The sequence below is a fragment of the Callorhinus ursinus genome, unplaced genomic scaffold (genome assembly GCF_003265705.2).
Source record: "Callorhinus ursinus isolate GAN/ISIS: 27379988/994484 unplaced genomic scaffold, GSC_fseal_2.0 scaffold3, whole genome shotgun sequence".
NCBI lineage: Eukaryota > Metazoa > Chordata > Mammalia > Carnivora > Otariidae > Callorhinus > Callorhinus ursinus.
In genome coordinates, this window is record NW_027397065.1 from 47,411,719 (window position 1) to 47,427,942 (window position 16,224).

The following is a 16,224-nucleotide window of genomic DNA, read 5'->3' on the forward strand; positions in this document are numbered from 1 at the left end:
AATGGTGGAATTCTTTGGGAAAATGTTTCTGATGGGATGCTCAAGTGCCAGGCATGAATGAGTTGTCAGATTGAGTAAGGAAGGCCATGCCTCACTTCTAGTTTTGTAATTCTACATCGAGGCCAGACTAGCATTCTGAATGTTACTCCTGGCCAGTACCTGGCTTCACGGGTCAGTGAAAAGCCACCAATAGCCCAGGGGCCAGTCACGGGTGGGGTGGGGTATAGTCACCATTCCAGCCTTTCCTAGCTTCAATCCTCAGGGCTCGCTGGCTGACCTGGATTCCTCTAAGGCCACAGAGTGCTGAACCGTTAGTCCTCTACACCCTAGCGGGGAAGTCTGTTCGGTGAGCGGCTGCGCGGGCCGTGTGTGAGGCATCACGGCAACCTTCCTGGCTGTCTCCTTACAAGACGCCAGGCCACAGCCAGAGGATGGAAATCCCGGGAGCCGGGCAAAAGGGCAGAAGCCCCTGGAGCTGCTGCACCGGCAGCTCTCCGTTCTGTGGCTCCGGCTATCACTGCTGTGTCTCACCTAAGACACAAGATGGGTGTGAATTCAAGGTTGGCAGAAGCTCTCAAAAGCACTGAGGAATGGGCACCTGGGTGGCTCAGTTGGTTAAGCAACTGCCTTCGGCTCGGGTCATGATCCTGGAGTCCCGGGATCGAGTCCCGCATCGGGCTCCCTGCTCAGCGGGGAGTCTGCTTCTCCCTCTGACCCTCCCCCCTCTTACATACTCTCTCTCTTTCTCACTCTCTCAAAATAAATAATAAATCAATCTTAAAAAAAAAAAAAAAAAGCACTGAGGATTTCACCTGGATGCATTCATTAGCTGCCTCGGGAGTCTGTTCCCTAGGCAGATTCCTCACAAGCCCAAGGGCAGAGCCCTGCAAAGCTTTCATGTACACATTCCGAGTGCAGTGTTCCCCTGGATCTAAGGGAACCCTAACCAGGCTCCATCCCTCAAGAGCTGTACCCCAGATGGGAGACCAGCCAGTATTTTGCCTTTTCAAGTTTTTATTTTTATACATTTTTTTTGTATTAAAAAGAAAAGCATAATTACCACAAATTACAAAGGACTAAAGCAGGACTAGAATAATGAATGAATCACTTCAGCCTGGAAAGCAGATACTCTCAATAATATTAATGTTATAATACAAGCTCATTCAAGTATTTTACATTTTGTCCTTTTAAATGTGATATCCTAGCACATGGTAAAGATAATGTACTATGAGCATAAGGTGGAACCTTCTCCGCAAAGCCAGATGACAAGTTTTCCTCTCCAGTGAGAAATGGGCTATAAGTTCTGATCTTCTCTGCCTCTGCCATCAACATGGCTGAAGGAGAGCGTGGGGGCTGGGGCAAATCCAGGGACCCTTTCACACAGGACATACTTCGGGTCCCACTCATGAGGGCACCAGATGATCCAGACCGCTGTACCCAGGCTTTTGGGCAAAAACCAAAACCAAAACCAAAACCAAAACCCACCCCCACCCACCCTTGCCCCTCATCTAGTCTAGTCATCTTCCTTGCCCCTCCTCCCCACTTCCAGGGCCTTCTGAGCAGCTTACTTTCTTTTGTAAAATCAATCATCAGGAAAGGGGGAAAAAAAAGAAGAGCTACAATGGAACAAAACAAAAACGTTAACAACTTTGACATGGGGTCTCAGCACCTGGACCCGAGCCCCGGGGATCCAGGCTGGGGCAGGGCCAGGCAGCCACTCTCTACGGGTAGTGCATTTGCTCCCAGGTTCAGAAGAGGGCGAGAGAAACCTGCCCCTTAGCAGGGCTGAGGCACACAGACCTTGTGATGTTTGACGCCCAGAGGTCGTATTGGAGTGGACCAGTCATGGAAGGGTACAGGATGAGAAGGGTTTGGGCAGGCTGCTGCTTTGTGTCTCAGGTCTTGGACCCCCACGGGAGAGTGGTGGGTGAGAAGCGGCAAGCCCCAATGGCTCTGGCCGCTCCTGGCATGCCTGTCACAGATACGTCGGTCCTAAATTCAAGTGTCTTCAGAAAGTGAAGATGTAAACTACTCTTTGCAACATTAACTCCTAACATGTTACAAAAAAAGGAAAAAAATAAAAGCCCCCTCCCCCCCTCCTCAGCCTGCGTTGAGATGAAGTCCTCACCTCCCCACCCCGAAGGGGCTTCCTCTCTCTAGGGTGTCTGTGGGAGGATCAGGGAGGGGATGGCAGCCCCCTGGCCTGGGAGTAAACTCTAGGTGAGAAAAGCCTTTCTGCACACCCCCAAGGCTTCCTTGTGCCCCCAAACCCAGCAGAGGACAAACAGTGAGGTTCTATGGTGCTGGATACAGTACAGGGCTGAGCGATCCGAAGGAAAGAAGGGGGGTAAAAAGAGAAGGAAGAGGGGGCACAGGAGTCCGGTGTCTGGTACAACGTGGGGCAGGTACCAGACAGCAGGGAAAGGCCCGGATCCTACTTTCAGAGCAGAGACCAGACACTCATCCTTGACTTCCGAGACAAGCGGGTCACAGGAACTGAGGTGGGCTTCCCACATACGAACCACCGGGAGGGCAGAGGTGGGGAAGGACACAGGCCGAAAGCAGAGGGCAGGCCCGTGCCAGCCTGGGATACTGTCTAGCGCTCCCGGTCTTTGGGCCCCCCCCCGAGGAAGCGGTTAAAAAAGGAGGGCTGAGAAGTGTCAGCGATGCGGCGACACCGCCAACACCTTCTCTGTGCTGCCCGGCCCCCACCAGCGGTGAACGTGTCGCCACGCCCGCACCCGGCACACAGCTCAACCTGTGTGGGTCAGTCCTTCGTCACCCTCCCCAGCTTCGGAAGCCAGGAGAACTCCAGCCATTCCATTACCACTCACAGCCCAACCCAAGCAGTCAGTGGCTGGAGAAGAGAAGTCAGGTATACTCTATGTCCACATATACCTTCCTGCCGCGGGGCTTCTCCAACTGGCAGGATTCCCCCCAGCCCCCAAATCCTCCTCATCCCTCGTTCCCAGGCAGGGTCAATTGGAGGGTGGGCAGAGATGGCTTGCAGAGGGGGGATGCACGATGGGGAGACCCCACCAGACCCGAGGGAGGAGAATGGCATCCTTCTCCACCTGTTCGGAGACAAAGCCTCCTTGAGGTCTCAGATCTTTCAGGGCAACACATTTCCAAGCCTCAGCTGCCAGGTGTTCGCCTTTCCCCTTGGAGGTGGGGGAGACGGTCAAGCTGAGGCCAAGTGTGTCCCAGGTCCAGGCCAATGCTCTTCTTCGACAGTTTGAAGCCAACCTGGCCTTGGGGTTCCAAGGGTAGGATGAAGGGTGTCATGGCAGGACTGGGCCTGTCACGAAGCAACAGCAAGCAGAGCGAGGACACGACAGTGGCAGCAGAGTACAGACACAGGACGTCAGCTTCCAACGATGCAACAGCAGGGGTATTTCGGGCACGGCTCTGATCGGAGCCGCCCCCAACTCTCTTGCCTACAGGCAGGAGGCACTGTACATGCAACTCAGTCCAGAGAAAGATTCTAGCCAAGCCAGCCCAGGCACGTCCAGAGAAGGTGTGAGCTCTTCGAGGTGACTCCGCCGAGGAAAACAGGCATTTGGGTATTTCAGATTCCCGCTCCACAATAAGGCAACTTTTAAAAAAATATTATTTCCAAGAACAAAACAAAACAAAAAACAAAATCCAAGGGTAGGGGAAAGACATCACTTTCTGTGGATTAGGTGGGGGTTTTCTGATTTATTTTTTTGGTCTTTTATGGTCGATTTTGTCTTTTTTTTTTTTTTTTCTTCCAAGGATGGAAAGGTCAGAGAAAAATAAAATAAATCATCTTTCAATAGTCTTTTCTGGTATGAGCAGCGTCTCTCTGGGCTGGGGAGTAAGGGGTATGGGGAGAGGGGGGTGGGGAGAGGATGAAACCTTCCCCCGCCCCCACTTCTAGATCCTTTGGTTTCCTTCTCCCAGAAGATGGCAGAAGGGCATGGTGGGGACAGCAGGGGGAGAACATGGTGATGGCAAGCCCCAGATGATCAGGGGGCTGGTGCTCGTGGGGCCCAGGGACGCTGCCAGAGCCTTCCATGGGACTGTGCTGGGCAATGGGGCCCACAGGGCCTTCTTGTGGGCTGCATAGTTGGCTTGAGGGGGAGCAGGAGGAGGCTGTGGGTGGGAACCAGGGTGGCGGCCTACCAGCCGCGGGCAGGGCTACAGAGTGATTTTGGTAATCCAGACGAACTATCAATAATTTAAAACTTGATATATATATATATATATATATATAAAAAAAATCTCCCCCTTTCCCTCCCCCCCTTAGAAGAAGCTAGGATGTGAAGAAGAGTCATGGAGAGAGGAGGGGGAAGGGGATGTGTGGAGGCTCCTGCCCAGGGGTACCTCTGATAGCCCAAATGGTGTACATGTTGCTACTCAGCACGAAGGCCCATTCTAATGACTCTAGGCCTGTCCCTTCTCTGTCCCCTCTCCTGGGACTGGGCACCCCCATGGACTTTCGCCCCCCCCCCCCCCCCCCCCCCCCAAAAACCCCAGGGCTAACAGGCTTTTCACTTTCCCAAAGTCTGTGTGTCCGAGTGCTGGCTTGTCCATTTGGCATCTTCCCGGACGGGCTGGCCAGCGGGTGGTGTGGGAGGTTGGCTGATCACGGTGGCGGGCCTGCTGGAAGACTGGGAGGGGCACCGCCTCCTGCCCTCACCGCCGCCACCTCCTGCTGCCACTGGATGTCGCTTGTGGTTGCCCTCCTCACCCATGGGGGGCTGTAACAGAGGGAGTCACAGGTGATTAGGGGCCACTACCCACACCCCCTTCCTTGCCAGGGCTCTCTGGAGACTTCTTACCTCCAAATGTAGATAACAGGTATAACCTTAAAAACTAATTACCAGTTTTATGAAGCACATCTCTGTGCCAAGATGCCCAGCCCCACGCTGTTTTCCGCACATTCACTCGTGGGGCTCTGCACCGCCCTTTGATGGAGACACGATCATCCCAAAAGTAAAGCACAAAGAAATAATTTGCCCAAGGTCCCACATCTTATAACCGGTGCCAACAAAACGTGGACTCGACCCATCTACCCCTGAAGCCCAGGCCCTCACCCACACAAGTCTCTGCTCCCTTTCTGAGAAGGGATGATGCATGGCCTGTGGCATGCAATATGCTGAGACATCTCCACTCAGAGGGCCCAGATGCTCCAGGGGACTGCCTCATCTCCTTCTAAGCCCTAAAGAGGACACTGACCTAAGAGTCAGACCATGATCCAGTCTGGCCTCACGGCTACCAAAGGTCCAGTGACCTCGAGGACATTTCCTTCCCTTTCTGGGGGCCAGAGCTCAGCCCTTCTTGTCCCACCCTCCACAGGTCTTCCTGCTACAAGGCTTCTCTGTACATGTGTCCCCCCCCCTCCAACCCCCAAGCAATGAGGTGCTTAAGGATGGAAGAAAACAGATTCATCTTTTTATCCTGGGAGGGCTGAGCAGCACTGCCACCATCTCACTGGGCGGCTGTGGGCTTCCATTTACCCACCGGTACAGCAAAAGCAACAATAAACCCTGCCTCCTCACCACACTGTAAAGCTTCAAGGAGTTCAATATAAAGTGCCTAGCACAGTGCCTGGCACACAGGAATCACTCAATGGCAATTTTTTAATACATGTAAGGACTCTTACTGCTATTTACTTATATTTGTCTTTTTGCTAAAAGGTTTCAAGGGAATAAGATGACCAGCACAGCTCTACTACATGACAAACCCCCTGAGAGAAAGAAAGTCTCACTTATCTCTGGAGTCCCTGAAGCACTTAAAACACAGAGACATCCATCACTCTACTGCTTCCCTGGATGTGCCCAGTAGCAATAACCCTGACCCACCACTGGGTGGCACCATGGAGTCACTGTTACAAGAAGATAGGGCTGGTGGTGGCGATGGTGGGGTGTTAAACATAACTTACAAACTTCTATGGTTGGAACTGGCCTCTTCCAGAAAAAGCAAGGAAAGAGAGAAAAAACCCAATTTACCTGGGTACTCATCCCAGTCAACTAGTAATGGCTGACTGGGGCTCACCAGCAAGGAGGGGTAGGAGACAAAAGGGAGAGACCATTATGATACTCAGCTAGCTACAGGACCATGGGAAGGAGGCAGGGGCAACCATACAACCCCCTCCGATCAGCTGTCAGTGTCCACCTTCTCATCCTCTATTTTACAGGTGAAGACACTAAGGACCGATGGGGGGAAAGGGTCCCTAGGCTAGTGGCACAGCTGGGACCAGAACCAGGTATCCTGATGGCTGGTCCAGTTTTCCGTCCAGGAGAGGGGTGAGAAAGAGGAGAGACTTTCACTCACATCCACTCGGAAGTCTTCGAGACGTCGGAATTTGCCGAGGTATTCTTGAAGTTTGGGGTCAATGTCCAAATTTTTGGCTTTGGAATATTTCAAGAAGGCCCAGAACTTCTCCAGTCCATAGAGTTGGCCTACAGGAAAGAAGAGGCAGAGGTAGAGAGAAGGTCAGAGAGAAGCCGGACTGGTGAGGAGTTGAGAATAGAGGCTCAGGGGAGCAGGAGGTGGGATGAGACTGATACACAGGCAGACCCGGGTTGACCTGGGCAGGGAGAAGGGAAAGAAGACCTGGATGACCAGGCCCTGCAGAGCTCCAACTCAGCTCTCACCAGCTTCATAGTCCTTCACCGTTTCCTCCTGAAAATCCTTGAAGATGTCCAGCCGGAACTTCTTTTCCAGGCCATAACTGTAGTATCGAAAAAGGCACTCCAAACCATATCTGTGGAACACAAGCCAGTGAAATTGGGTCACAGTTTCTTTATTTGTAAAACAAGAAAACGCACCTGCATCATCAGTGAACTAGGAAACCGTTTAAGCAGATGGATTATCAAGAAAATGGTAACTAGGGCGCCTGGGTGGCTCAGTTGGTTAAGTGACTGCCCTCGGCTCAGGTCATGATCCTGGAGTCCCGGGATCGAGTCCCGCGTCCGGCTCCCCGCTCAGCGGGGAGTGTGCTTCTCCCTCTGACCCTCCCCCCCTCCTGCTCTCTCTGTCTCATTCTCTCTCTCTCAAATAAATAAATAAAATCTTAAAAAAAAAAAAAAAGAAAATGGTAACTAATCTTTAAGAAGGCTAACATTTAATGCTAGTCTAAGTGGGGTCTAGCAGTTTATGATTTGCCAGGGGTCAGCAAACTCCAGCCAAATGAACAAGGGCCCCCTGCCCACACTCATTTGTTCCTGAAGTCACTGGCTGCTTTGTGCTAGAAGAGCAGAGCCGAGTAGTTGTGACAGAGACCCCCCCCCACCCCATGTCCTGCAAAGCCTAAAATATTTCTCATCTGTCCCTTTACAGAAAGTTTGCCAATCCTTGGGATGAGCTCTCTACAAAGTCATATGACCATGTCAATTAGTAGGTCTGCTATCTGACTTCAGAAATTTTACTTCTGGGGCACCTGGGTGGCTCAGTCGGTTAAGCACCTAAGCCTTCGGCTCAGGTCGTGATCTTGGGGTCCTGGGATCGAGCCCCGCACTGGGGTTCCTTCTCGGTGGCGGGGAGTCTGCTTCTCCCTCTCTCTCTGCCCCTCCCCCTGCACTTGTGCTTGCTCTCTCTCAAATAAATAAATAAAATCTAAAAAAAAAAAAAAAAAAAAAATTTACTTCTAGGAACATATGCCAAGAAAATGACCCAAAATACATTTTTATATTTTACAGATGTACAAAATTGTTCATAACATTATTAAACAAAATTTAAATGTCTTAGAGAAGTAGTTAAGAAAAATCATGGTAAATCTGTACAACAGAATATAAGCTATTAGGAATTACAACGTAGGGACACCCAGGTGGCACAGTCGGTTGAGTGTCCAACTTCTGGTTTCAGCCCAGGTAGTGATCTTAGGGTTATGGGATCAAGCCCCATGTTGGGCTCCACAATGAGCATAGTCGGCTTGGGAGTTTCTCTCTCCCTCTCCCTCTGCCCCTCCCCACCACGCGTGTGCATGCTTGCTCACTCGCTCGCTTCCTCTCAAATAAATAAATCTTTCAAAAAAATTATAATGTAAATATACAATGAGGGATACTGAGAGATACTTATGATAGATTATCAAGTGGAAAAGATATGTTGCAAAATGTTATGGGAGAATGAGCCCATTTTATAAACAAATATGCAATTTTCACATCCACACATGCATGCAAAGTCTGGAAGGGTACATACTTAAATATATTAACACTGGTTATCTCTGGGAGTTGGGATTTTCAAATGATCTTATCTATATTTTCTAAACTTCCAGCAAAAAGCATGTATAAGTTTCTATAAGAAGGCAAAAAAGTTAAATATTTTAACAACACGAAAAATGCTCATGCTTATACATGATGAGTAAGACACAAAATGGCATTCATGTGATGATCTAAATGCATTAAATATGGCAGGACATTAACACTGGTTATCTCTGGATTGAAGCGTGTTTCCCTCCGGCTTCTTTAAACATTTCTGTACTTTTCAAATCACTTATAGAGAAAACCTTTTGCTTGGGGGGAAGAAAGGTGTCTTCTAAAGGTATTTGTTTTTGTTTTTAATATTTTATTTATTTATTTGTCAGAGAGAGAGAGCACAAGCAGTGGGGAGCAGCAGGCAGAGGGAGAAGCAGGGTCCCCGCCGAGCAGGGAGCCCGATGAGTGGCTTGATCCCAGGACCCCGGGATCATGACCTGAGCCAAAGGCAGACACTTAACCCACTGAGCCACCCAGGCACCCCAGGCATTTGTTTTTTAATAGCAAAATGCTGAAAATAACCAAAATATCTATTAACAGGAGACTGGTTAAATAAGCTATGGTACATCCATACAGGGTAAGACTGTACAGGCTATAAAAAGGAACAAGAAAGTTATTTACGTATGGATACAAAATGATCTCTAAAATACAGTATTAGGGACACCTGGGTGGCTCAGTCATTAAGTGTCTGCCTTCGGCTCAGGTCATGGTCCCAGGGTCCTGGGATCGAACCCCACATCGGGCTCCCTGCTCAGCGGGGAGCCTGCTTCTCTCTCTGCCTGCTGCTCCCCTCTGCTTGTGCTCTCTCTCTCTGATAAATAAATAAATAAACAAACAAAGAAATAATAAAATCTTAAAAAAAATACAGTATTAAAAAAGGTGCAAAATAGTATCTAATAGAGGCTATCCTCTGTGTAAACAACAGGGGCCTAGTGGGAGACTACAGGGATATCCTTGCTTACACAAGTGAAGTATTTTTAGGTAAGGCCTCAGGTTTCTGACCATGCTTGCTATCTGTGGGGAAAGGAACTGGAGGCAGGTGAACAGGGATGAGGAGACTTCTCATGATATAACCTTTGACCTCTTTGCATTTTGAACCATGTGAACATTATTACTCATTCAAAAATCATCATCTTTTTATAAAGTATATTTGGGATACACACAGAGATTTTTGGTTACACTTCTGGAGGCGGACCCACCAGGGACTCCTCAAGCCCCTGCAAGCACCAGCCAGACCCCAACCCCCCCCCCCCCCGCCCCCCCCCCCATGCCGCTCACCTGTAGCCTTCTTTGGCATCCTCCAGAGCCAGCTGCTTAAACTCCTCATACATCTTCTTGTTGAAGTGATCTCGGAGGAAGAAGGACCAGAAGCGGAAGAGAGTGTTCATCTCCTGAGACTGGCCAATGCCCAAGCGTTTCCGCTCTGATGGGGGAGGAAGGAGGAAAGACGGATCAGGGTCACACTGCCTGTGATTCAGGGGACAAATGTTCTTGGGATCAAGGACTTTGGTCCTTTCTCCTATACCCCCTCCCCTCCCAATTCCTTTGCTCATCCCCTGTCCTTTTGGTCTTTGAAGAGACAGTTACTGAGCACTATCCTATGTCAGGCCCTGCTGCTGGACACTGGACCTGACCTCAACACAAGCAGGTGGCATCAGCTTCTAAACCAGGTCACCGTGGTCTAGCTGTTCACCTCAAATACTCCTGCTCACAAGCGTAGTTAGAACAAGGAAAAGCATGAACAAATAATTTGGCAATCCAACAACTTATATTCATTATCCATCACCAATCGTTATTTTCAGAGTCCTACAATATTAACAATTACAAAATGGTAACATTAAAAATACACAACACCAAAGCACAAACAACAAAAGAAGAGATATATTTAGTATCATTAAAAAACCTAGGGGCGCCTGGGTGGTTCAGTCGGTTAAGCATCTGCCTTGGGCTCCGGTCATGGTCCCAGGGTCCTGGGATCGAGTCCCGCATCAGGCTCCCCGCTCAGCGGGGCGTCTGCTTCTCCCTCTGCCTCTGCCTGCCGCTCTGCCTACTGTGTTCTCTATCTCTGTCAAATAAATAAATAAGATCTTAAAAAAATTAATAAAATAAAAAACTAAAAACCTCTGTGCTTCAAAGGACAATATCAACAAAGTGAGAAAACAACCCAGAGTGGGGAAAAAGTATTTGCAAATCATGAAATCTGTTAAGGGACTTGTACCTAGAATATATAAAGAACTCTTATAATTTAATAATAAAGACAAATAATCTAGTTAAAAAAGTAGGCAAAGGATCTGAATGGACATTTCTCCAAAGATATACAAATGGCCAATAAGCACATGAAAAAAATGTTCAACATGAACAGCTATTGGGGAAACGCAAACGGAAACCACGAGGAGGTATCACCTATCTACCTCACACCTATTAGGACAGCGATCATCAGAAAGATAGACAACAAGTGTTGGGAGGACAGGGAGCCCTCAGAAGCCTCATACTTTGTCAGGAACAACAAATGGTGGCCCCGCTTTGGAGAAGTCTCACAATTCCCCCAAAGGTTAAACACAAGAGTTACCACATGACCCTGCAAATGAAAACCTACATCCACAAAAAATGGACATGTTCATAGCGGCATTATTCATCATAAACGGAACGTGGAAATCCAAAGGCCCATGAGTGACGGACAGACAGACATGACGCGACGTATCCTCCCTCTGCTGGAGTGCCACCAGGGCCAAGGAGAGGAATGAAGCACCGGCGCCACGCTACAACGGAGATGAAGTGTGAGAACTGCATGCTCAAGAAGCAGCCAGTCACAAAGGACTGCTGATCAGATGACTGTATTGCCAAGAAAAGCCCAGAACCGTTAAGTCCACCCAGACTGGAGGTTGTGCAGGCCTGGGAGGAGCTGCAGCGATGGAGTTAGGAAGTGACCTGTAAGGGGCACAGGGTTTCTTCCGGTGGTGATGAAAATGTTCTAACATCAATTCTGGGGATAGACACACAACTCTGGAATATACTGAAAGCCACTGCACCATACACTTTAAATGGGTCAACTGTGGAGTATGAGTTCTAGCTCCATAATGCAGTCACCACACACAAGCACACGGAGTAAGGCAGATGAGTGAGCATTTAGCAGCCCTGTGCTGCTAACTGAAAAGGGGTGCGGCAGTTAGCGAGAACTACAGGGGAGCACTAAGGCTGCTTCTGAGCATCTTTACAGCCAACCTGACAGAATCCTACAGTTAAGAGACATCTCATTTTGTGATAAAAGGAAACACATGGGAATATCTTAGAGATTCTTTCCTTACACTGTCTTCTAAGAGCAGGGGTCAGCAAACTTTTTCCTATCAAAGACCAGAGTAAATATTTTAGGCTTTACAGGCTTCATGTGGTCTCGGTCATAAGTTCCTCTCTTTTTCCTTCATAACCCCTTAAAAATGTAAAAATTGTTCCTAGCTCAGGGGCTGTACAAAAATAGGCAGCTAGCTGGATTTGGTCCACAGGCCATGGTTAAGCCACCCCTGCTCTAGAGAATCTATGCCACCCCATGCACACCCTTTTATGATCAACAGTGGATCACAGTGGACAATAGTTGACTTAGCAGTCATGCCAGAAATAGATAAACTTTTGATATTTTTTATTATCAACAGAGAAGGATCAAAGAACAGAAATGTTCTCAGTATCAGATTCTTTTAGCCTCCTATATCCCAAAACTACCTGGCCCAAGTCTAACTGCAATCCTTCTTGCTCTAAGGTCAGAGAAAGCAGAATCACCTGCTCCACCAGCACTTAAATTCTGGACTTAAGTAGTGGCCCCAAAGGCTAGGGCCCTCTGCCCCTGTGCTTCTTACCATTAAGGCAGCGCCTACGGTACTTGTGGTAGACGTGTTGTGTGAAGCCATTTTCCTTGAGCAGCTCGTGGGAAGGATGCTGGAACTTGGGCAGAGACTGAGGGGTACAGCCATAGCTGCCAACTGCAGGTGTCCCTTCTGAGGGGCTGGAGCTAGAGGCCAGGAGAGAGACAGTGTCACCAGGTTCCCTGGAGCGGCTGGCCATCAGGTGAGGAGGGGCCCCTCTGTTCCATTAGCCAAGCTTGAGCCTCTCAAAGGGCAACAAAGAGCCCTAAGTACTGTGGAAGGCCAACTTACATCCTTCAGCCCGAATCACTCGAGTTGACCTTTGGTGGGTTTTACAAAGCAGCCACTGAGGCTCAGAGACTGGGAAACTTGACCTGGGTCATGGACTGTTTTACATCCCAGATCGGCACAATGCCCAAATCCGAGCTTTAGAAGCATTTATTTATCCCAAGTTCACCTTTAACTTTCTTTGATGAGCTATTATGGGGTAGTCCATCTGTGTTTTCCTTTAACCATGCCTAGTCTCCGTCTGCACCATCTCTGCAGGGAGGAGAGTGCACAGGACAGGGGCTCCCAAATGTTGCTCTTGAACAGGGAACACCGGGGCAATTTTCAGGGGCGGGGGGGGGGGGGGGGGGGAGGACCTGAACCCTACCCCCAAGAAGCTGAGTCAGTGGATCTAGGATGGGGCCCAGGAATCTTTATTTTTATTTAATGACCTGGCTATCCTGAGGCAGGCAGCACATATCACCCCTGAAATCAATTCACAGATATTCTTCTCTCTGAGAGAATCTGGTCCCAGGTGGCTGTGACACCACTTCTTTGGGAAAACCTTCCCAGGCCCTGGATTACCTTTTCTAGACGTCTCCAGATTTTTGGATTTAGGTTAATAAGGGTCCCTTTCTTTAATTTAGAGACCAAAGAGGTTCCTTCTTGGTCCCGTCAACTGCCTGGCTTTCCCACCCACCCTGCCGTCAGCCTCATCTCTCCTCTCCCCCATGCTGGCACCTGATGGAAGCCGTCCGGGGCCTGTGCTCGCGGGAATCCATCACCCAGCCCACGTGACTCTCCAGGGGCGGGTTTGAGCTGTGTCTTGTCTTCCTTTTCCGAGGCATCTGCAAAGGTCAGTCCAGAATTTGCTATTAACTCACAGAACTCTGAGGAACACCAAGCATTTATAGGACTAAGATCCCCTCATGTGTGTGAGTTATTCACAATTTACAAAGCATTTTCATATCTAGCCTCTCACACATGAGGTTCACAGCTCTGAGCCAGGAAATGGTATGCCGATCTCACAGGTGAGGAAATCGAGGCTTGGGAGCCCAAGGATCCACATGTGGTCAATCCTCCTTGGGCCTTATCATGACGACATGGGGCCACCACCTCCACACCCAGTCCCTCTCTCAGATGTGGCCACTCGATCCCGGGTGGGCCCACCAGCCTAAGAACACAGAGCAGGTCTGGGATTTGGCCGTCTCTTGGCTTAGGCAAGGGAAAGCAGCAAAGCACTGGAACGTAGTTAAGTGAGCCCAAGACTCTTAGCCCCCCAGCAGGAGCGCCTCACCTTGGCATCTAGCGTCCGTCCTTCTTTCACTACTGGGTAAAACCGTGATGTCTGACTCGAGTCTTTGAGCTGCGGTGTCCGGGGAGTGCGGGGGGTCCTGGTATTGCGGTAGTTTGGCGACTCTGGGACAGTGGTTGGTAGAGAACGGGCGATGGTGGAGGGCTCAGGAGCACCAAACAATTTGTTGGCCAGGGCATCAGTGGGGACTGCAGAGGGAGAGTGGGCCAGTGAGCAGGGGTAGGCCTGTGACCGTCTGTACCTGGGAGGCCCCCTGTCAGAGGGCTGTATTTGCCCACCCAGGCTGGGGTCCCAGGTGTCACCTCTCTCTCACCTTGTTGGAAGCGGGGTGGCCCAGGAGGGACCTCCTGGTTGGGATCCACTGGGGGCTCTGGGGTTAGTGTGTCAAACTGCTCCCGGCTGATCATGTTGACTTTCTTGAAGTTCTCGACTTCTTGCTGCAAAGGATAAAAGATGGGTGGGGAGACAATGTTAGTAAGAAACTGCCCCAGCCTGTTTAGGAATCAAGACGTGCAGGAAGTCGCAGAGGGCAGCTCCCACGTCCACATACGTGGAATTCTGGTCCCCAGGCTCTCAGCTGCCCCACACCATTCCCCAGCCCCAGTTACCTGGGCACGAGTGTGCCAACCCAGAAGGACTGAGCGCCTGCCCAGCCCCCTTTGCAGCAAGACAGATGAGCAGCTCCCTACAGACCCGACTCGTCTCTCACCTCCACCAAACGCCCTGCTGCTTACTACTACACAGGCTCACCTCACAGAGCTACTCTCTAAAACCCTACAAGTTTTGACTGTTTCCAGACAGCAGTGATTTTTTTTTTTTAAACCTGTCTTTTCTCTATCTTCCATACTCAAAACAAGCTCCTGAAAACTTTTATATAGGCCTAAGAATTTTTTTTTTTTTAAGATTTTATTTATTTTTTGACAGAGAGCAAACACAAGCAGGGGGAGTGGGAGAGGGAGAAGCAGGCTTCCTGTGGAGCAGGGAGCCTGATGCAGGGCTCGATCCCAGGACGCTGGGATCATGACCTGAGCCAAAGGCAGACGCTTAACGACTGAGCCACCCAGGCGGCCCAGGCCTAAATTTTTAAGAAGAGAAGTAACAATCCAATCTCTCTTCTCTTCCCCACCAGTGTGGCTGACTGTCAGGACATTAAACATGGACGTTCAGGCGGCACAATGATCGTCTCTCATGGTGACAGAGCTTACGAAGTGTCTCTACATCTCTCCTCACTTCATGCCCCAGCTGGGTGTCAATTACTACCCCCTTTTCACACACGAGGATACTGAGACTCTGCCCAAGGGCACAGAGCGGATGAGCCTTCCTCCTTCCCATATGTTACAGACACTCCACGCTCCCCGCCCGCCACTGCTGTTGTCTGAGCCTCACCTTGATCTGGGAATACTCAGGTTCAAACTTCTCAGTCCACAGGTCCTGCTCGTAGTAGAAGAGCCCATCGTTAATGACCTTGGCCAGCTCAGCGCTCATCTTGGCACGCGAGGTGTGGTTGCCTGTGCGGTCCCCCCCAGGGTGCCGACGCATATAAGGTGGCGTCTGGGTGACAATGAGGATCTTGTTCACATCCCGGTCATCAATCTCATAGTCAGAGTCCTCATCAGACCAGGCGGTGAAGGTGTTCTTCCGCCCATCCATCTGCTCCATCTCCTCGTCAAACAGGAAATCTAGCTCCTCTTGCTCATCCTGCTCCTTGGACATCAGCTGCTGAGAAGGCAGCTGCTGAGGCAGAGAGGTCGTGTGGAGGAACCTGGGCTCCTCTGACTTCTAAAATGGGCAAGATCAAGGATGGGGGGTGAGATCACCAGGGGGTCCTTGGACCAGCCTCTGTAGCTGTCCGCCCAGAGGGAGGCCCTGGCCATGCCAGCAAGCCACAGCTGCCAGCCCTGCAGCCAGTCCCCCAGGACTCTCGGTTTCCTCTCTCCCAGCTCACATCACAGTCATTCACAATGAGGTGACAAGGCCCCACAGCCACCTGTGCTCTCATTTACCTAGCCTGGGGGTGGGCACACAGCGTAAGTTCTACAGGTTAATCCATCCATTCCATCTATCCAAAATCTCTCCAAGAAAATGGAAGCTCCATCAGGCAGGGGCCACGGCTGCCTTGCTTTCCAACATATCCTTAGTACTTAGACCAGGACCTAGCAATAGCAGATGCTCGACTGTTTGATGAGTGAGCAAGAGCCCACTGATACAATGCCCTACAGAAGACACAATTCTTGAACTTAAGGCAGCTCACAGTTCTGTGGGAGAAAAGTCAAACAACCAGCCAGCAAAATGCAATGTGGTGTTGGTAAAGATTATAAATAAAATTTGTGGACTACACAGGGAGAGGCACTTAACCAAGTACAGGTGGGAGTGGGAACAGCCTGGGAAGGCTTCCTGGGAGACGTAATCACTGAAGAAGGATGAGCATAAGTAGGCCAGATGAAGGCAGGGACAAAGAGTGTACGAGGCAGAAAGAACAGCATGTTCCAGAGACAAGAGAAAACAGGGTACTTTTGGCAAAAAGAAAATATTTTAGAGTGTTGCTAGGATGAATTTATCTGAGACT

The 16,224-nt window shown here is 49.9% G+C and overlaps 1 protein-coding gene across 1 annotated transcript in view; it reads right to left on the reverse strand.

Moving 5' to 3' along the window:
* Positions 1-996: 996 nt before the first annotated feature.
* LARP1 (La ribonucleoprotein 1, translational regulator) overlaps positions 997-16,224 on the reverse strand; it is a 55,423-nt gene continuing 40,195 nt past the window's right edge. The window contains 9 exon segments of the mRNA XM_025867175.2: positions 997-4,724; positions 6,301-6,428; positions 6,624-6,733; positions 9,501-9,645; positions 12,071-12,222; positions 13,085-13,191; positions 13,641-13,846; positions 13,972-14,095; positions 15,045-15,437. Coding sequence (XP_025722960.2) covers positions 4,515-4,724; positions 6,301-6,428; positions 6,624-6,733; positions 9,501-9,645; positions 12,071-12,222; positions 13,085-13,191; positions 13,641-13,846; positions 13,972-14,095; positions 15,045-15,437 — 1,575 coding nt within the window. The 3' untranslated portion in view covers positions 997-4,514.